At 36.8% G+C, this 21,807-nt stretch overlaps 2 protein-coding genes and 1 pseudogene across 3 annotated transcripts; 1 reads left to right on the top strand and 2 right to left on the bottom strand.

Moving 5' to 3' along the window:
• Positions 1-409: 409 nt before the first annotated feature.
• On the bottom strand, positions 410-3,212 carry LOC114309557 (folate synthesis bifunctional protein, mitochondrial-like). Its single transcript, XM_028255329.2, has 3 exons — positions 2,888-3,212; positions 2,545-2,687; positions 410-1,911 (listed from the first exon to the last, which is right to left on the bottom strand). The coding sequence occupies exons 2-3, from the start codon at positions 2,612-2,614 to the stop codon at positions 458-460; spliced, it is 1,524 nt and encodes a 507-aa protein (XP_028111130.1). The 5' UTR covers positions 2,615-2,687; positions 2,888-3,212; the 3' UTR covers positions 410-457.
• On the top strand, positions 3,203-7,953 carry LOC145791132 (fructokinase-like 2, chloroplastic; annotated as a pseudogene). Its single transcript, XR_014330847.1, has 5 exons — positions 3,203-3,339; positions 3,906-4,241; positions 4,546-5,191; positions 5,719-6,190; positions 7,507-7,953. The product of XR_014330847.1 is annotated as a fructokinase-like 2, chloroplastic (transcript).
• Positions 7,954-11,677: 3,724 nt separating this feature from the next.
• On the bottom strand, positions 11,678-16,088 carry LOC145790389 (uncharacterized). The gene is made up of 10 exons (XM_082868120.1): positions 15,973-16,088; positions 15,779-15,865; positions 15,591-15,674; positions 14,523-14,656; positions 14,227-14,352; positions 14,121-14,140; positions 13,929-14,074; positions 13,781-13,851; positions 12,365-12,479; positions 11,678-12,216 (listed from the first exon to the last, which is right to left on the bottom strand). Exons 1-10 carry the CDS (start codon positions 16,048-16,050, stop codon positions 12,046-12,048), a joined length of 1,032 nt encoding a protein of 343 aa, XP_082724246.1. The 5' UTR covers positions 16,051-16,088; the 3' UTR covers positions 11,678-12,045.
• Positions 16,089-21,807: the final 5,719 nt, after the last annotated feature.

Raw genomic sequence — 21,807 nt, 5'->3', positions numbered from 1 at the left:
TTTTGATCTCTTATGAATGTGGGTAGTTATAGAAGTTGGTGTTATAGATATGTTTGTATTGATTGTTCTTTCTATTCTTATGTAATCTTCAAAACCTGCTTTGTTAAACAAGAACTAAACGATGAGAATACTGTACTCAAATCAATTTTTTGTCATTTTTTATTTAAATAAATAAATAATTCAGTAAACTTCGTTCTGGGGGGGTTTCCATCATCAATCTTGGAATATTCATATTTTTTTTTCTATCTTTTGAATCAAAGTTTTTTTTTTTTTTTTTTGGGGGGGGGGGGGGGGTGAGGGCACATAAAATCAACATTGTTACAGAAAAAGTAGCTCGAAAAAAACTGACTAAAAAATGAAGAACATGAAACAGATGGACTAGATTCATTTGGGTGTAACCAATGACATACAAAATTTGAAATTTGCATGATTGTTTGTTTCTCATCATGCAAAAGATCTATCTCCTTTTCAGCATTGCATCACAAAGCTTCACAGCATCAAGATTATCTCTAATGTTATGTACTCTCACAATATTTGCTCCACCCAAAACCCCAGCTGTGACAGATGCAACAGTTGCCGGATCTCTATCAACTGCGTCAGGTTGACTGCAAACATCACCTAAAAATCTCTTCCTCGAAGGTCCGATCAATAGCGGAGCATGAGACAAACCTGAACTCTTCCTCGCAATCTCTGCTCGAATGGTTGATAAGCCCATGAGAATGTCCAAATTTTGTTCAGTATTTTTTGAGAATCCAATTCCTGGGTCAATAATAACCCTCCAAGCTGGGATACCCGCTATTTCAGCATCTCTAGCCCGCAAGTATAACTCTGACCCAACCTGTTTGCAAACATCGTCATATTGCAGGTTTTTGCTATTTTGCATTGTAGACGGATCCCCCCTCATGTGCATTGTGACATAAGGTACCTGAAGGCGTGCCACGACACTATGCATTTTGGAGTCTAATTGTCCACCAGACACATCATTTATGAGATGAGCCCCTTTGCTGACCGCTTCTGAAGCAACCTCGGAATAAAAAGTATCCACAGATAAGAGTTTCCCTTCAGCCTCCGGCATTTTCAGAACAGCTTCTAAAACGGGGATTAGTCTATCCAATTCTTCCTCAGCAGAAACGCTAGGTGCCATTGGGCGTGTGGATTGTGCACCAAGATCAATTATATCTGCACCCTCGGAAATCATGAAATGGGCCTGAGAGACTGCAGCGTCCACAGACTGAAACTTCCCTCTGTCACTGAAACTATCTGGGGTCAGATTAAGGATACCCATGACAAATGTTCTTTCCGACCAGTCCCACAAGCGATTTCCAACAAGCAAAACCCTTTTTAATCCATCCTTCCCAATAAGGGATTCACCGCCAAGTTTCTCCCATGATTCAAAAAGTCCACCCGAATGGACTGACAAATCATGCCATCGTGCAACAGTATCACTGTCGATAGATGATCCGATCAAATCCATCATTGGAGCCATTACAAACGGTCTCTCCCAAATTCTTTCATGGGGTACTGTAAGAATCTCGGAAGAAATTTTGAATTTCCCATAAAACAGTATGTCCAAGTCAATTGGTCTTGGACCATACCTTATCCCATCAGTACGCCCCAAGTCCTTCTCAATCTTCTTAAGTACTCCCAACAGTTCATGAGGCCCGAGTTTTGTAACACCTCTAACAGCAGAATTGAGGAAGCGAGGTTGATCCGTCACATAAGCAGGCTCCGTCTCATATAAACAGGCATGCCTTGCAATGTGTATGCCTGATTTCTTCATCAACTGCAATGCTTCATTAAAGTTATGAAGTCTATCCCCCACATTGCTTCCTAAAGTTATTACTATTTCATGTTCTTGTACATGAACTGCCACAGAAGTGTCTGGAGACGAATGGAATAAAGAAAGGCACGCTGCCATAAAGAAAAGAAACAAGTATCAAGAAAGTAACCAAACCCTCCCATAATATTTCAGGAGATACGCAATTATATTATATATATGTTATGCAACATTTAGGCATCCGAAACAAAATGTCATTTCAAAGCTAGAAATTGAGAAAGTTTTGTGTTCGTATCCAGTTCTTTCCTGGTTAAACCATTAAACATCAAGTTTACGGTTCTGATCTTCCAGGCAAAGATCGTCTTTTAGGGTTGAATTTTACAAACTGAAGCTTCTAATTATTTTTGGGGGTATTGTTCTTCTTGAAGAAGATGATCAGAAGAAAATAAAAATTTCTTCAATGGAACTTCCTAATTTTAAATCCAGACCTGATCCCTTCAAATGACATAGCTCTAAACATGTCACAAGCTTTTAAATTAACTCTATCCAACTACATTTTTACCGTCACACAATCATAAACCTAATCTTTCTCGGAACTTGGAAACCGATTTATATTATACATACATTTTATGGATCAGAACTTGAACAAAAGCATTGTGGTTTCATGATTTCTTGGCATCCAATAACAATATGATTCAAGAAAGTCCATACCCTATAAAAATTACACTAAAAATCAATGATCCAATAAAATAAGGAGTGGAGACTACCTCTACAAGATTTTATGGCAGCACCTCTAAACCCACATTTGATGGGTGCTAATTGTTTGAAAATGTTCATCTTAGGACTGGTCTTTCTTCAACACAAACTTGCAAGTCAGAATTCCTTTCAGTTCACCACAATTTCAAGAGCACTGCAGACACAGTAGTCATACATAAAATTGAAGTAATTAGTGAAACAAAAAAATACTTGCACAAACCATTCAGGTGATTCCATCTCCGATTGTCCAAAAAGTAAAATCCTTGTAATATTCTAAACCATTCATGAACATCACAGCAAATATGACTAGAATTTAACAAAAAATAAATATAAATAAAAATAAAAAAATTATACCATTATAATTAGAACATTTAGCATTCATAGGGTCTGAGAATGCCAGTTTCTAATAAAGCAATCCAACAAAACTAATGAATATGCTGAAGAAATCGATAAAATAGAAGTAACCCATTTGACTGATTTGCAAGAAAACGAGCTGTCTACTGCTGAAATAGCTCAAATCTACCGAATTGCATTCTGGGTTAGAGAGAGAGACAGAGAGAGACAGACAGAGCTTCAGTGGAATTTTGATGGTGAAAAACCCTAGTGGCATTTTGATAACTTTCTAAAAAAATTCCAAAATAATAATCAAATGGGCTAGCACCAAAGCCAAATGGGGTTTTTCTCTCTCCTCATCCTCTCACCAGTTTCACTCTGATAAACCCTTTCTGGGTTTAGACAAAAACCCAGTCTTGGAGCTATCTGGCAATGGCGTCTACCTCTCTCACCCAGTTCCTATCATTGCCCAGGTTCTTTCTCTTCCCTCAATTATCCCTTTATACCCATCTTTAGTTCCATATATCTTGTGAATTTGAACAGAAAATATATATTCTTTGAGGGTTAATGATAGAGAAACAAGATAAAGGTTCTGAATTTGAGACCCGTTTTGTTGTTCTGATATCTAAATTAGGCATAGGTTTGTGTTAGTAAAAATCCTGTATTTTATGGTGCAGACATTTTGTTTTCAGATTTTGTTTTCTTAAAGATATTCAAAAAAACTTAAAACTTAATTTGGTGATTTTTTTTTTTTTGGGGGGGGGGGGATAAAAATCAATAAACTCGTCATTTTTATATGGTTTTGGCTGAATAATTTTAGAATTTTGAAAATATATTTTTTGGTGTTTTTTTTTTTTCTTTTTGTCAGACTAGTTTTATTGTTCCAAAAAAAAATTCAAAACATGATTCTGAAAATGAAACCAAACAGAGCTCTTGGAGACTTGACTGGTTTGATTAGGTTGCTGACCCAATTGAGGTTTAGGAGGAAAAAGTGAAACCCTGTTGCTAACAACTCCAATTTTCATGTTTTGATGAGCAGGTGGCACTCAAAGTGGCCTTTCTTCCCGTCATCGAGCGTTGTGCAACTTCATGATCCTCTATCACATAAGAGATGGGGTCTTATGGCAATTTCTAGGAAAAAAGTTAAAGAGTCCTTAGTTCAAGAGTTATCAGGCGAAGAAGGGATTGTTGTAGAAAAGAAAACACCTAGAACATCCTGACGCTCACCCGCTAGAAGTAGGAAGAAGGTAATAGAGGATAGTCCAGAGGATGATTTTGTGTCAATGGTGAATGCTGATTTTACAGATGAGGAAATCAATAAGCCCCCAGCATCAGGTGAAGATTCAAAGAAAACCCGAAGAAGAACTCGAAGGAAAGGTATACATTTTATCATATAAGGGGCATGCTTTTGGATTTTGCATTGTCAATACAATCTGCGCTCATATTTTGTATGCCAAATGCTAACAAGGGCACTTGTTAAAATCGAAAATGTGATATAAAGTGTTTTGGAAAAGTGTAAAATAATTAAAAAATTGTTTTAAAATTCATAAAATGTTTTAAATTTAGTGATAAATGTCTCGGAATCTACTCATTTTTTATTTTTTTTTAGTGCCCCAGGGCACTTGTTAGCAAGACCCTTTCGTTTACTTCTTAATATAATCTTCAACTTCATGGCTCATGGCTGAATCTACTTCTAGTGTGCTGGGGGAGGAAAAAGTTAAAAAAAAGATAACGAGGCGGGGAAGGATCAAGAAAAAGATTGATGATACAGAAAATGAAGTGAGTGAGATGGAACTTAGTGATCGGGAGGGGGATTCATTCATTGTGAATGTGGAGGATGAATATGACGAAGGCCTGGAACTTGGAAAAGATGGGGACGAGGAAGTTAGCTTTACTTATGGATGGCCTCCTCTGGTCTGTTGCTTTGGTGCTACTCAACACGCATTTGTGCCGTCAGGAAGGCCAGCCAACAGACTTATAGACTATGAACTGCAAGAAAGAATGAAGGATGCGTTGTGGACACCAGAAAAATTTGTGAGGGCACCCGGAGGATGTGCAAGTAATGTTGCGGTGGCTCTTGCAATCTTGGGTGGTAAAGTTGCGCTAATGGGAAAAATTGGGGATGATGACTATGGTCAGTCCTTGTTATATTACTTAAATGTGAACAATGTTCAAACCCGATCCATGCGTATTGACAGCAAAAGAGCAACAGCAGCATCACAGATGAAAATTGGTAAGAGGGGTGGATTAAAAATGACATGTGTCAAACCATGTGCGGAGGATTCTTTATCAAGGTCTGAGATCAATATTGATGTGTTGAAGGAGGTAAGGGATTTAAATTTTATGGAAAACGGTTCTTATTTATTGTGGTAATTTTCAATGTCGGTTGTTGAATTGTGACATTGATTTCTATTGGTTTTATTTTGTTTGCCATCATCAATTTCGTGCACTATCACAACATGAAATGTTTTCATTTGGGCATTATTGATCGATAGCACCCTTATATTTTCTATACATTTTTCGATAGCACCCTTATATTATTGGTCGATAACACCCTTATATTTTCTGATGTATTGATATAAGCTTCAAGAAGGATAGGATTCAGTTGAAATATGAGAATTTGGCACACTTCTCTCTCATTTGTATGTGCATCTTTACACAAGAAATGTCCCAATGCATAAAATTGAACTACAAGAAGAATAACTTAACGGGAATTAGATGAATGCCTGTTAGATGTATTATTCTTTCGTTTTGTGCACAGTACAAGCAGCTTGCTCAAGATTTCAGTGCGAGCTGTCATACAAGCAACATTGTTATCATCTATTTATCGATTCTGTGAACGTCACATGCAGGCAAAGATGTTTTACTTCAACACATTCTCCATGCTTGACCGGAACATGAGATCTACTATGTTGCGAGCCATCAAGATCTCCAAGAAATTAGGAGGAATTATATTTTATGATCTTAACCTTCCATTGCCACTATGGCAGTCTTGTGAAGAAACCAAAATGTTCATACAAGAAGTGTGGAACCTTGCAGATGTTATCGAGGTTACCAAACAAGAACTCGAGTTTCTATGTGGGATCAAGCCCTCTGAAAATTTTGACACTAGAGACAATGATAGATCTAAGTTCATTCATTACACGCCAGAAGTATTGGGTCAACTTTGGCATGAAAATCTAAAGGTTTTGTTTGTGACAAATGGGACTTCGAAGATACACTACTACACCAAGGAGCACAATAGTGCAGTTCTCGGGATGGAGGATGCACCTATCACCCCGTTCACTGGTGATATGTCGGCATCTGGAGATGGCATTGTTGCAGGTAGAAATTGCAAAATCTGATTTATGTTCCCCTAATCACTGAAGAGCAGAATTCTTGTGAGGTCAACTGTACTGTGGAGCCTCTGGAATCCTACTTCTGTTTCGAAGCCATATATTTACACCTAAAGACGCCTACAATTTTACATGTGGTCAAAAAAGTTTTTTGAACCATACAGGCCTTATTTTTAATTTTTTTTCCTTTTTTCTTTTTTTCTTTTTTATCATTTTACTTAGTATCTCATTCCATAACTTTTAACTAATTTGGCACAGGATTGTTGGCCTTTCTCTCGGTGGCTTTCACCAATAACTTACAGTCTGTCATTGTTTGCATTAGCATACTTTCTTAATTGTCAAATCACTCTGTGTAGGCTTTGAGTGCTGTTACTGCTCTATGATCTATTTGCTTGCATTTTCTTTCTTTCCTTTCAATTTGTAGTGGATGCCTTTTTTGAAAGACCTGATATTTTGTTTTTGTACATTTTCTTACTTCTGGTTGTTATAACATCTATAGAAGTATTATATTCTCTTGCATCTTGTAAAATGGAATCATACGAATGAACTACTTGGGATGCCCCATTTAAACATAAATATAAAAGAAAGCTGCCTACTGAAAGTGGTTTGCCTCTGCCATTGTTTTATGGATTCGTCTTGGAGAAAAGGAAGTTCCCCCAACACTATAATAGATTGTAGAACCAAGGTTGATAGAATTCGGAGATAGATTTATTAGGTTTTTGAAGCAAATTTGAGGACGAATTAAGATATACTTCTCGAATAATTTTTTTAACAATTAGACATCCAATAATATTGTTTATTTTTTATCCAAATTAATCATGTAGGAACACATTTCTATGTGCATTATGACAATGTTTTGACGTTTCTCCATGTCAAAACTTCACCCACCTTGGCTTTTTGTTTGTATATTTGAGTTTTTTTACTCTTAAGGAATCCATCGTGAAATCTATTGCAAAAAACCTTTGAGATCATTTTTGAATGGTAAATTTACCGTTTTGGAATGGAAGTGTATCATATTTAAGAATATGCATTCCAAAACATAGTTCACCTAGGGTGTTGGTGTATTTTGGTAACACTTGTGAAAATTTGTCATTTTGTTATGATATTTGCGGCATGCATTCATGTATGGAAAATGTTAGATACATGCAGAAGTATGAAAATGTTAGATACACGCAGAAGTATAAACATCTTTCTTTCTTTGGATCTTCCTTGCACCAAAATTTTCTCTGGAAAAACATAACAACCCTTGTTCTCCTTCTGAGATGCAACCTTAATTTTCTAATTTTCTTTGCAACATCTTTGCAGCTCTCATGAGAATGTTGACGGTTCAGCCACATCTTATCACCGACAAAGGATACTTGGAACAGTCAGTCAAGTATGCCGTTAACTGTGGAGTGATTGATCAATGGCGGTTGGCACGGACAGTTGGCTTCCCACCCAAAGAAGGTATGGAAGAAAATGTTGAGCCCGATCCAAATGGCATAAGATCAATTACTGAGAGGGAACACCGCACACTGCAGCCTGAGCCTGTGAGTTGATCAAACTCGGTTCTCCGATTAATAAGGATTATGGTGTTTTTTGCCTTTGATGAGCCACAATTATCCCAATCCCTGTAAAGTGAACTGATTTTAGTTTTTTTTTTTTTTTTTTAACCATGAGGTTGTTAATGTAACTTAGAGAACACCAATTTTGCAATGTGTGGGTATTATCTACTACCATAGAATGAGAATGGCAAGTTTTCAGGTTTAAGTCACAAAGATTTTCCATTTCTATTTTGCCTGCATCCATCGTAGTCATTGCATAATACAATTTGAAATTAGAGAGAATTAATATTTAGCCAGCATATGCAATGATGTTAATAAATATTATTCTTATTGTATTATTTATTTATTAGCATTATATCCAGATTAATTTCCGTCCTTTGAATAGAGGATATAGTAATTTTTCTTGGGTTTCTCAGTTTATTGTTATTTTTTAAGATCAACCCAAGACACATGAGGCTGTAGACATACTTGACTGAGTTGGCTGTTATAGCTCATAATTCTATCATGCACATTTCAGAAACACCTGGAACATCACCTGCGATGCAAAACTGAGTATTCTTTTCAGTTTTTCTCTTCTTTGAACTGGTGTGCTTAAGACCAAGTGTTGGGTGTATGAGACACTCCCTTATCTGGTGTAATGTCCAAGTTCTTTCTCCCCATCTTCCCAACTCTTGATTCTTTGAAAAAAAAAAAAAAAAAAACTGTGTTCATATGGGTATGGCCAAGCAATGTAAAATAGTGTATATATATATATATATATATATTGAGTTTTTTTGGTGCAGTTTACGTACTACTTACAATCTTTTTTTTGAGAAATTGTGTCAAAGTATTTGGTATATCTTCTACGTGCAACTTATGTTTTATAGCTTATGAAGCAAATTTTACTTGAAGAAGTTAAAAAATTGATACTTTTAACTTTTACTTTCTTATTAATAGCTTTCAGTTTTATCAATAGCAAGTTTCAATGGTAACTTCATTCAAAGTTATGTATTTAGGGTTTAAAATAGAGAAGTTTTTTTTTAACATAAAAAATAGAGTAGGTAAAGCAGCTAAATTTTGATTTTTGTGAAGTGATGTCAAGTTCTCTACGGTGGTAGCAATTGTCTTTGAAAAAAGGACATGTAATTATTGGTCCTAGAATGGGGCCAAAACCAAGTTGTCAAGACTATCAATCTATTATTTTATTTCTTTTCAGTTTTGGAATATAGTAACAATTTGTGAACTAAAAAAAAAAATTGAGAAATTAAATACAAAATCACATGATTGAGCTTAGACATATATCATTTTCAAAAAAAAAAAATTATTAAGATAATTTTTAATTACAAAACTGTTATGCTTACGCATCATTCTCTCCCTTTAAGATAAAATAAAATACAATAGCAAAGAAAAAAAATAAAACAACCACCAACAAAAAAAGAAAGCAAGGAAAGAACTTGGTTATCTTTTTTCTTTTGAAAAGAAAAGATGAACTAAGAAATCACAACTTCAAGATAACCTAAACTTTATGACAATTTAATAGAACATCTACGAGGGGGGAAAATGCCAGGATACTACTGAAAACACCAACTAAATTTCTTTTCTCACCCACCTTTCCCAATTTCCCCATATGGGTCACTTCGGTATAGTTTTTTTTTTTTTTTTTGCAAATTAAAAGATAATAATAAAAAAATAGAAGACAAAAACAACCCTCTCTCACCTTTCTAATATTCACTTTTTTTTTTTCTAATTTATTTAAACTATTTGTCTGATTTGTAAGGCAAAAACTATATTAAACTGTCTTGCACACATTTAAAACGAAAAAAGAAAAAGGAACAACCATATAAGTTATACCAAACAACCTTATAAATCAAAAATTGTGCTTCACGCAGGTGTAGAGAGAAGTTGGTGAATGCATTTTGTAGTACCCAAAATGCCATTATTTACATTTCACCATCATGGACAAAAAGAAGGGCTTGTTTTCCCACAGATTGATGAGATCAGATTCATATCAATGTGGAACTGAAAAACAGAAGAGGACTTAGTATTTAAAAGCCCCAAACTTCTCAACCTCTTCTTACAAGAAAGCATAGTCACACTTTCCCCAACAACCCCCACAAAAGAGAGGGAAAAAAGCCCAAAAAAGGAGAGAGAGAGAGAGAGAGATTAACCCAACTTTGAAAAGGAAAAGAACTAATGGAAGAGGGTGTTTCGACAAATGTACGATCCCTCAGCTACATACAACAAACATAAGCGCTTTGGCAAGAAGAGCTCGGCCCTAGTCGGAAAATTGAGCACCGTCGAGTTTTGAGGCAGCCGCCATGTCCAAAATCCATACCAACTTCCCCTTGGTTGGCTGAACCATCCTCGAAGGCAATGACAGGTAGTCAGGCCCCACGTCGTCAATTGCCAAGTGTACAGCCTCCGCTTTGCTGCCACCTGTCACAACCACAGCCACATTGGACTCCGAGTTGATGACAGGGATGGTGAAAGTGATTCTCTCGGGTGGGGGCTTGGGTGAATCAGTGATGAAAGTTACCCATTGGTCTTTCTCATTGAGCACGGAGTGATTAGGAAATAATGAGGCAACATGTCCATCCGGGCCCATTCCGAGAAGGATGAGGTCGAACTTGGGGCAGTCGCTGATCTCGGATACACTGATGACACGGGTTTTCACAAGCTGTCTGATGACAAATTCGTAGTCATCTGCAGCTTGCTCACATCAATTTGATTCTCACCCAGATGAGAAATTTGATCCGGATGCACTTCCAGTTGTCCAACTCATCACATTCAAGGACATAGTTGGCACAAACATCACTACTGCAGGGATGTTTTCGGGAATCTATGAATCTCCATTCACATCAATTTGCCTATTTAATATTTCATTTTCCATTGATTTTGACCCTTTGACTACTTCATGGGTATGTTCTAATGTGTCAGGTTACTCTGAGGACGTGTCTCCTGAACCATGTCCCGAAACCTCCTCATTTTCTAATTCTTCCTCAGCTTGCTTCTTATTTTTGCATTCAAGAAGCCGTGTAGCGATTTTATGATACCAAGATCTTAAGCTACATTTTATTGGTGTAATCGAGGGACTAAATGCTTCCCTGGGTTCCACTTTGAATTCAAGTGGATAAATCATCTAGTACGTTGCAAATTCAGAATCTTTCATCGATTGAGCATTCTCAAATTGTGCATTGGACTCTTCCAGATTGGTGTCTCATCCTGGCCAATTACCCATGTACAGCCTCATTTTTCTTCATTCATATGTGTAAGGAAATTTTTGGTAGTGCATTACATATAGAAGCTATGCTTGCTGAGTTTGATTCTTTTGCCTTTTTTTTAATAATAAATTTGCTTTTGAACTTCTTCTTTTGTTTTTTTGGTTATTTATTTTACAATGTAAATTTGTGTATTGTTGATAGACACCGAGATTGGTTAGTAGTTGATGAGCAAGGGAAGGATGTTCATGGGAGTGATGTTTGAATACAATTTTCTTTGTTCTTGTGATATTACCAACATACTCTTTCTTGCTACTTGTTAATAATTTGCATTACTTGGTATTTCTTGCATTAAGATCCCTCTTAAGTTGTTGATAACTGTAGAAATTTTTGTGGGATCCCAGCATAAGTACATCAGGTTCAACGGCATAAACCTCATCTAAATGCTGCATAATGTCCTGTTTTGTGATTTATAATGATTGGTGATCAATATGGATCAAGGACCGGTTCATGTCCACATTTGGTGTCAAGATATGCGAATTCTCGCTTTCAAAAATGATTTCCTATGTTGCAATGAAAAATAATTCTTGAAAGGAAGACAATAAAGTTTAATATCTCCCTCCTGATCATCTGCAACAATTTTTTGGAAATTGTTAGAACCATCACAAATCAACAAGCACTCGAATTTTCCAGAATTAGACTCCGATTTCGCCACATGATGCAAAACAAATGAAATGGAACAGGGTAAAATATGACCATCTAATATATACACTAGATTAGGAATAATGCAAAAGAATTGCCTCATTTGTGACAACTTTTCACAAGTCACAGAAAATTGCAATATAAATGACAATAAAATAAAATAAAAATCTTTATCCCAACTCCACAATCCCCAACTCGGAGAACAAGTTGGAAAAACAAAAAGCATTCAATCAAAACTGAGACAGACATTGAATTTGTATACAACAAAAGGAGAAAAAACAAAAAGGATTTATGTTTATCCCAACTCCATAAGCCCCCAACCGGGAGAACAAGTTGGAAAAATGAGAAGTTTTCAATCAAAACTGAGATGGATGTTGAATTTGTCACAATCTCATGTGTCGTCAAGGTGCAGCAGCAGATTGAGAAGCAAGCTGAACCCAACAAAATTCCTCCTTGTAAGGTCCATTGTTTTCCTCACAAGAAGCTTCACATGTATAGACAACAATAGTTGCCCAATCAAGAGAATCCACATCATTTTTCACACCAAAGTAGTAAAGCAACTGTGGCAAAATCTGGGATGACCAAATACAAACATAAACCAAAGGTTTGAATGGAAGATCAGATTTCAGATAAATAGGCACATACATAGAGCTACAGATTAAATTGAAAGACTGTAGCAATGACAGAAAAATAAAAAATTGAAGGAACATTATTTCATACCTGAAATTCAAACGCTCGAGGGCCGCCACAGTAATTGCATTTAGGAATATCAGTCTTGGATGGCTGGCCACTGGACATGGGCCATAAGGGTTTAGCACTTTCATACCTACAATACCTGTTATATTTAAAGAAAGAATTGAATTAACCAACTAGATCAATAATATTATAGCTCAGAGGTAAATTTGCCACAGGTAAATGTTATCAGAGGGAAAAAAATAATAATAACGATGAATGATATTCCAAGATGTGAATTGGCTAGTTATTAAATTAGAAATGTTCCAAGTCCAACACCTTAAGTGGGTCCATGCCTTTACACACCTGAAACATAAACTATAGACATGCAAAGGTATATATATACGTGACGCAAACAAATTTTATGTGGCATACAGCACACACATAGTGATGCTCATGCACAGAAATATTTATGTACAGATCTACATATTTTATACCATCGATGGAACACTTAAAGCTATTCCACTGATGTTTAGTGTGCTTAGAGCAAGATGACAATTTAAGTGCCATTACGTGCCTCAAACAAAATTTGCACGATTATTAGGAAATTAAGGAAGCCTGTAATCCATATTAGCGATTCAATACCTATTTCCCATCAACTAAAATGCAGGTGTAGACACCACTTGAGAGAGGAAGGATAACATAGGTCTTATAAAACCATCAGTCTAATTGCTGCCCAAGAAATCAATCTGGCATCAGAGTGGAAGCACTTTACAGAGTAAAACTATAATCTCTAAATCACACAGCCAGAAATCACTGGTGATAGGCCTACAACATCTATGCTGGCAAAAGAAAATTTTGAAATATTTCTTCAATTTATGTCATATGCTAAATATAGCAGCTCATCATTAAATTATTACAATGATGCAGAAAGTACATTACAGCTGCAGTAACAATTTTCATCTTCATATATTGCACAGTGCTAATTCTATATATTTAGATTGATGTATATGGATTTATAGCATCAAAGGATCTCGCTATGCATCTTGAATTGTAGCAAAAGACATTAATGCATCATATCCTAAATTCTTATTTAATTTTCTTGACTGCATGCTTCTACTAAATTATATTTATAATAATTTATTCTTAAAGCTGTATTTTGAATAAACTAAATGGCACCCAATGAAGATATAACATACATAGGTGCACCCAGAGTCAAATAAGAATTGAGATTTAGAAATCAAAGAATTACATAGACACAGCACTAATCTTTACCTAGGCTAGGTAACACAGGATACAACTATTTTAAAAAGATCTTCCCCAAGAAGGCAAGAGGCTGCAAATTTTTGTTACATCTTATCTTGTTTTCTCAAAATTGAGTTGGTGTATTTTCCCCACATGTAATATGGTGCAAATGCTCATAAAATGATGACATGTATCCTTGTATGAAAGGTAAGCAGTCACCTCAACACTTGCTCAGGGCCCCTGGCTATACACTCTTGGAAGGAGGCCCAACTCTTCTTGTCACTGTCCCCCTGTTTAGCAACAATGAAACAGAGCCTATAAAGGTTTGTAAAATAATTTCAAGATTGTGTAAACAAGCTATCCATACCTCAAAGTTGTCCAACAATGACTTGACTGATTCATCCATTCGGCTCCCAGAAACCAATGAATTAGAATACTTAATATCTTCAGACAGCCCTGTGTTAAAAGTTGAGAAGTATACAAATGCAGCAACAATTTCAAAATCTGACACAACTGGGTGTAAATTACAAAAAAACTAATGAAGCAACTCCAAGAGAGCAGGGATAAGGTTTTGTATAGCTGAGTTCATAATGATAATACTGATGATTGCCATCAGACCTATCAATAAATCTAAGTCTAGCAGAAACCAAAGAGTAAGACTGAACTACAGAGCGCAATGAAAGAATATTATACCTCCAATGCCAGATGGTTTGTCAGTCCCATCATGTTTTGGGGGTTCACTTGAGTAAAAAGGATTCAAGCGAGCCAGCTGACTGCGAAAAACCTTCACACTTAACAAAACAGTTTCATAATCAGAAACACAAAGTAAAAAAGGATAAAGTGAATAACTTGTTCAAAATTGATTCTCCTTGATGGGAAACCAAAAAGAGAGAAAAAAAAATTATAAAAAGAAAAAAGAAAAGAGATGAAATTATGAGGACTGAGTAATCCCAACCATTACCTTCGAGATGCCTTCTCTGGTTGCCGTTTCCATTGCTCATGTTGATCTTGGAGAAGACAAGTCATCGATAGACACATGAATACAAATAATGTGCGATGAAATGTAGGTTCCTTCTCAGAGAGGGGTGCATAAACCTAGGGAATTCAATGAACCAAAAAAAACTACCATCAAATTCAATCTCACGCCTCTGTTCCTTTTAGTGCTGCATAGATAAGTGAGTTGAAAAGGGACTGCTAAAGTGAAAGGAAGGATGAGATGAGAATTTGGCAATGCGTAACTTAAACATTGGACTAAAGCAGAAGTCATATTAATCCATCTTTTGGAGCCAAAAATTGACATGACACAGAAAGTCATAAAATAGATAATTTTAATCTTTCAGTTCAGTCATTTGCTGCAATAATTTGTAGGCCCAAACTGACAGTTTCCATTTTGGAATTTTTCTTTTGTTTTTGTTTTTGTGCCTAAAGCCCAACCTAAATATAAACCATACAAGGGCAGGCCAAGCACTGAACATCAGCTTGAAACCTGAGAAAGACGCTAGAAGTGCGCAATAATATCAGCTCTCTTTAGCAATCCAGGATTTAGGACACGCTCCCTTTAGCAATAATATCAGCTCACCCATTGGCCTCTCTCCATTGATGAGAAATATAGCCACACTAATTCCCAATTTGCAATTCAGACTCAAAAAAGTCTCTGATGGCATTTGCTTTCACTCTACAAACCAGCGGGACGTTTAAAAAGGTTGTGTCATTTGGATCATGAGAGGCACTCATAAATTGGCATCAGACGCCTCATAACACCACACCTAACAACACTCAATGAGATGATGCAAAGCAGAGGTGGGAATGAAGGCTTCACACACCCTTCCCTTATGAGTTGAAAGCTGAAAGAATCATCACACCATAACTGAACAGTTGGAATAAATTGACAAAAATGGCAACTTTTCACTGAATTGATGATCTTTTCATGGTTGCACAAATATAAATATGCAAGAACAATAGGTACAAGAACTGCAAAGGACATGTCTCTTTGTTTAAACAGTTAAAATTACTATGAAAAGATATACACCTGAAGCAAAAACTGCAAAGGCTCGCCGCAAATTTCACAGTGACAAGATCTTCCAGAGGGCAAATTAATCGGATCCAACCAAGCCTAAATTAAATTAAATTTAAATTTTAAAAAAAAAAAAAAACATGAATTAAAGAAAAAACAAAAGAGAAGCAGGCCACAATTGTTGCGACAACTTAGTAACTTACCAGGACAAGATCTGCAGCGTCTAAGAATTCCAACTGATGTGTTATAAAAAGAACTGTCTTCTCAGACAAGAGATGCAGTAGATAAGTCTGCAAATTAAGTTTCAAGTTCTTAATAAATTGATCTAAATGTATAAGCAAAAAATATAAAATCACACATAATTTAAAAACAATTATTATGAAGAGGTGTTGCTTGCCTTTGAATAAGTGTGCCCCGGTATGTGCATCAACAGCACTGAAAGGATCATCAAGGAAATAAACATCTGAATCACCATAGATTGCCCTTGCTAATTGTATCCTCCCAACCCCCCCCCCGCCCCCCCCCAACCCAACCCCCCAGCCCCCCGCCCCCGCCCCGCCCCGCCCCCCCGCCCCAACCCCCCCCCGCCCCACCCCCCTCCCCTCCCCTCACGTCACACACGTCACACCCGTCACACACGTCACACCCGTCACTCCCGTCACACACGTCACACCCGTCACACCCGTCACACCCGTCACACACGTCACACACGTCACACACGTCACTCCCGTCACACACGTCACTCCCGTCACACCCGTCACTCCCTTCCCCTCACTCCCCTCTCGTCACTCACGTCACTCCCGTCACTCCCCTCACGTCACACCCGTCACTCCCCTCCCCTCCTCTCACTCCCCTCACGTCACTCTCGTCACTCACGTCACTCCCCTCCCCTCACGTCACTCCCCTCACGTCACTCCCGTCCCCTCCCGTCACTCCCGTCACTCCCCTCACGTCACTCCCGTCACTCCCCTCTCCTCCCGTCACTCCCCTCACATCACTCCCGTCACTCCCCTCACGTCACACCCGTCACTCCCCTCCTCTCCCCTCACTCCCCTCACGTCACACCTGTCACTCCCCTCCCCTCACGTCACTCCCAACACTCCCCTCCCCTCACGTCACACCCGTCACTCCCCTCCTCTCCCCTCACTCCCCTCACGTCACACCCGTCACTCCCCTCCCCTCACGTCACTCCCGACACTCCCCTCCCCTCACGTCACTCACGTCACTCCCCTCCCCTCACGTCACTCCCGTCACTCCCCTCCCCTCACGTCACTCCCGTCACTCCCCTCCCCTCCCGTCACTCCCCTCACGCCACTCCCATCACTCCCCTCACTCACGTCACTCCCCTTCCCTCCCCTCCCGTCACTCCCCTCACTTGCGTCCTCACGTCACTCCCCTCACTCCCCTCACTTGCGTCCTCACGTCACTCCCCTCCCGTCACTCGCGTCACTCCCCTCCCCTCCCCTCCCGTCACTCGCGTCACTCCCCTCCCCTCACTCCACTCCCCTCACTGAGTGGTGGTGGTGGTGGTGGTGGTGGAATAGGGGGAGGTGTTGGTGGTGGTATAGGTGGTGGCAGGGGTATTGGTGGTGGAATAGGGGGAGGTGTTGGTGGTGTTGGAGGAGGTGTTGGTGGTGGTGGTGGTGGTGGTGGTGGTGGTGGTGGTGTTGGAGGATGCGTTGGTGGTGGTATAGGTGGTGTTAGAGGAGGTATTGGTGGTGGCGGTGGTGGTATTGGTGGGGGCATAGGTGGTAGTGGTGGTGTTGGAGGAGGCCGTTGGTGGTGGTATAGGTACTGGCGGGGGTATCAGTGGTGGTGTAGGTAGTGGTGGTGCTATTGGAGGAGGTGGTGGTGGTGGTGGTGTTGGAGGAGGTATTGACGGTGGCGTTATGAAAGCTCCCTCCCCCTCCCTCTGTTATGAAAGCTCCCTCCCCCTCCCCTCTGTTATGAAAGCTCCCTCCCCCTCCCTCTGTATCAAAGCTCCCTCCCCCTCCCCTTTCAATCGCTGCCTCCCCTCCCCTCCCCTCCCCTCCCCTCCCCTATATATGCGGGAAGCTGAGATGGAGATGAAACTCAGAAAATAAAAAAAAATAAAAAAATTCAAAATTCCCTCCATATGGCTCAACCATACCAGACAGCGGGAAGCTGAGATGGAAGGAAGCCTCATACGTCGCGGACTTCACCGTGATTGGCGGCAGCGACGTCGCGATTTGATTCCTTTCCTTAGTCAGTTCACCCCCTTCCTGCTGTTCCTGCCGTGCCGATTTCACCATTTTTTTTTTTTTTTTTTCCTCTCATGTTGTCACTGTGTTTTTTTAAACTCTAAAATATTAAAACATAAATAAATAATTTAAGAATTAAACCTAAATTCTAAGCCCTAAAGTCTAAAATAAAAAAAAATAAAAAAAATTTAAAAATTAAATCCTAAATCCTAAACCCTAAAATAAAAAAATAAAAAAATTTATATCAAACCATATATATATTCATATACTTTATATTTCTAAACCATATATATTTTTTTGACATGTCATATATCAAACATGAGCTCAAAATGAAACAACACGAATTTGTTCAGTGCAACTTATTATAAATTAAAAATTGATAATCAAAAATAAAAATTAAAGTATTCATTCCTTAGTTTAAATTATTTTTACATAATAAATTATAAGCAAAAGTTTAATCAAATAATTTGTCAAAAATTTTTAGAATAAAAAAAAGTATAATCAATTAAGATAAACCGCATTAAACCGTCCCGATTACATGTAATAATAAACAAATGGAGTTCTAAAACCGATCATTGAATGAGAAGTTTATAAATACATTTTTTCCCAAAATCACATGGAAGGAGATTGGGCTAAAAATATGGCCCAATTATAGATCAGCCTGTTGAACCTGAGCTTTCGACCCATACTATAAGCTTGTTTTGGTAGCAAAAATATCAATAATCACCAGCAAATCATTCTATACATGTAGGAGTTAAATTTAGGCAGATCTAACCCGAGCAACTCAAACACAGATGGAATGTTTTTAAAATTTAAATAACATATTTTCAAATTTTGTGTATAATTGGAGAAAAATTTAAAAGTCCGTATTAAATTTGAGATGAACTTTGGCAAATGCACACAATTTCATACAATTTGAAGCTCAAAATAATTGGCCATCCTAAGTCTAAGTACAAAAAATAAATAAATAAATAAAAAGAAAAAAAAAAGGTGCAAAAATTTGTATTTTTTACAATTTTACATAAATACTAAATCTAAGAGCATCTCTAATGGTAAATGTTATTATAGCATCTCCAAAGACATACTATAATAGCAAATTGTCAAATTATAGCAATAGTGCTACAATGATACAAAGCCATTTTGACAAATCCCAACTGAAGCCGAGGTTGGACAACTGTCTTGGCTGGTCGATCAACCGAAAGACCGGGTGGTCGACCGGTGGATGAAATTTTGCTGAGTTATGCAGAAACAGAGAGCTTGTCAACCGCGGTTGGTTTGCTGGGAAGGATGAAAAAGGAAGGGAAGAAAGAAAAAAAAAAAAGGAAGGAAACAGTTAGTTTTGGATGAATTGACACATTTGGCATTTGCCAAATTTAACAGCTCCAATGGCAAATTATTGAAGAATCACTTTTGCACCAAAATTGTTATGTTAAGCAGCTCTAATAACAAACTATTGAAGGCTCTATTTAAAGCAATAAAATTTAGGAACATTAATTTGGCCTTAAAAAATGACTTTTCCCAAATCAATTGTATTACAAAATCAACGAGATTAGCATATTGATCGAAAGTAAAAATAACAAAAGAATAAAAAAATGTTTTTGATCCATTGATTTTTTTTACATGAAATTTGAAATTAGCCTTACAATTTCGGTTTTATTAATAATTTTGGGTTGTCAATTTTTACTGTCTCATTTTTGATATATTAAGCGAATGCAAAATTTTAAAAGTGAAAAAATTGTTATAGAAAATTCATAAAGAATCTCTCACTAAAATAATATAGGGTAATATTTTTACAATTAACAATCATCTTGGTATATTATTTACTTTGATAAATTCGCTGCAGCCTCATTAGTTTTTGAATAATACTATATGCATCAATTAGTATACTAATTAATGTACCAATTGATGATGTAGCATAATTTAAGAGATTTTTGATATTTGTAATCTGTATAATGAGTGAGGCTAATAATAATGTCATAACTAGTGTTGGTACACTGGTTAGTACACTAATTGATACATGTAGTACCACAGTTAGTTTTTATACAAGTTAGTTTTGTAATTTTTTCTTATGACATTAAATTTTTGGGTAAATTACAAATACACTCTTGAAATTTGCTTAAAATACAAATTGTTCCCTGTGGTTTGAAAAATTACAAATACCCCTTTATTAGAATTTTTTATTTAACAGAATTAATTAAAAAAATAAAATTTATAATTGCTCTCCTGTATAATAATAAAATTACCTGAATTATTAATAGAAACATATTTTTAACACCATTAAAAACTATTAATTGACTTGATGATTTATTAATAAAAGGGGTAATTTGTTATGAAATTAGAAATCTCAGAAGGTAGAATGTAATTTTTAAAACTATAAGAAGTAATTCGTATTTTAATCTAATCTCAGATATTGTATTTGTAATTTACCTTAAATTTTTTTATATTTTTTGAAAAGCATGTGTGGCCTTTCCAGCTGGCAAGGATTTCTCCATGATAAGCCTGCTGAGGTGGACAATGGGAAGTTTGTTTAATAACCATAATTGGCTAGTTTGATTCATTTTTCAAAACGTTGCATTCAATATCTTGTGAGAAGTCATTTGGTGTTTCAAGTGTCACTATATGGTACCTTAAATTGAATGTGATTGATGGAGAGAGTGAAATTCACTGATTTCTATCAATGAAGAGAGTAACATGAGGCATGACAATTGATGATTAATTAGAAACACTAACACATAACAATCCTAAAGTATCAAATAATTTTCCGTTTTTATGATCGTGCAAACAAATGTTGATTTCTATTTGATAAAATGTTAATCTCTATTTGGTGCAACAAAGACTGCTTGTAATTTTTTATTTATTTATTTAAAACTTTGTGTTCTAGTGCTTTGTACAATTAAGTAAAAGGGAAATGATAGAGAGTTCTAAATATAGAGCTCTAATTTGAGCTCTAATGATTTGTCAAAGCAAAAAAATAAAAAAAATAAAACAAAACAAGACACAAATATCACATCAGGGTGGGACCCACCTTCCCATTAGAGCTATTAGAGCTCCTATATTAGAGCTCTAAAACATTTTTGTTAAGTAAAAATAACTTGAAAAGCTAATTATTAAAAAAAAAATGAGAGAATGATATTTCTAACTTTGCTCTTTACTTTTTAATTATCAACGTCCACCTTACAAGAAGCTATAAGCTATACCAAATAGACCCTTTGCACCATCCAGCTTCACGGACATCAATCAAACAGAAGAAGAAAATAAAGAGTAAGGTGGGTGTGAAAATGAATTTGTTAACCAATTCACACAATGTAAAACCACATTTTTCACACAATGTAAAACCACATTTTGACCACAACTGAATTAAGTCTCCCTCTTCTTCCCTGCTTTTTTTACTAGCAAAAGTTAACTAATAAATCGAACAAAATCCAACTCAATCCTTTCTATGCTTAAAACCACGCCACCGAAGACATGATGGTATGGATTACACATTAGAACCATACAAAAACAGTTTAGATGTGCAGAGAATACATCAATAAGCTTGTAACCTTCTTAACATTCCATATGAAGGCTTAACCTTTGGTGGTCCTCTAGCCGAGCATACAGAAAGGCACAAAAGCTCACAAAAAATTGTTATCATTGAATATGAAAATTTCAATATCATTCCAAACCCAACTCATATCCTAAAACTACAGTAAATGAAGCTTTTACAGGAAAATAACAATTAATTATAATAAAAACTCCTCAAATATATTATACCAACTTTTCATATATTACAGAATTTTCGATTATTTTTCCTATGAACACAAGGGAAACAAAGATAACACAAAGACTCCATAAGTAAACATCCAAAACAAGACTACACAAGACTCTTGCGTAGTTTATTCCAAACCAAAACCTCAGGGGACCTAAAACACTAACCAGTACGACAAAAGTAAAACAAAGTCACCCTCTATCATCTCATGAGATTAGCATCAAGCTTGAACAGAAGCCATGTGCACAATCAAGACAACCAC

Source organism: Camellia sinensis, chromosome 5, assembly GCF_055761805.1.
Source record: "Camellia sinensis isolate YWXY chromosome 5, ASM5576180v1, whole genome shotgun sequence".
NCBI classification, from domain to species: domain Eukaryota; kingdom Viridiplantae; phylum Streptophyta; class Magnoliopsida; order Ericales; family Theaceae; genus Camellia; species Camellia sinensis.
Note: the sequence above shows the minus strand (reverse complement) of the source record. Positions and strands in the feature narration are given on the sequence as shown.

Coding starts and splice junctions, on each gene's coding strand:
- LOC114309557 (XM_028255329.2), bottom strand. CDS start 2,614: ATGAACATTTTCAAACAATTAGCACCCATCAAATGTGGGTTTAGAGGT. Junction 1,912..2,544: donor TGCCATAAAATCTTGTAGAG/GTAGTCTCCACT, acceptor TCTTTATGGCAG/CGTGCCTTTCTTTATTCCAT.
- LOC145790389 (XM_082868120.1), bottom strand. CDS start 16,050: ATGGTGATTCAGATGTTTATTTCCTTGATGATCCTTTCAGTGCTGTTG. Junction 15,866..15,972: donor CGGGGCACACTTATTCAAAG/GCAAGCAACACC, acceptor CTTAATTTGCAG/ACTTATCTACTGCATCTCTT. Junction 15,675..15,778: donor ACGCTGCAGATCTTGTCCTG/GTAAGTTACTAA, acceptor AATTTAATTTAG/GCTTGGTTGGATCCGATTAA.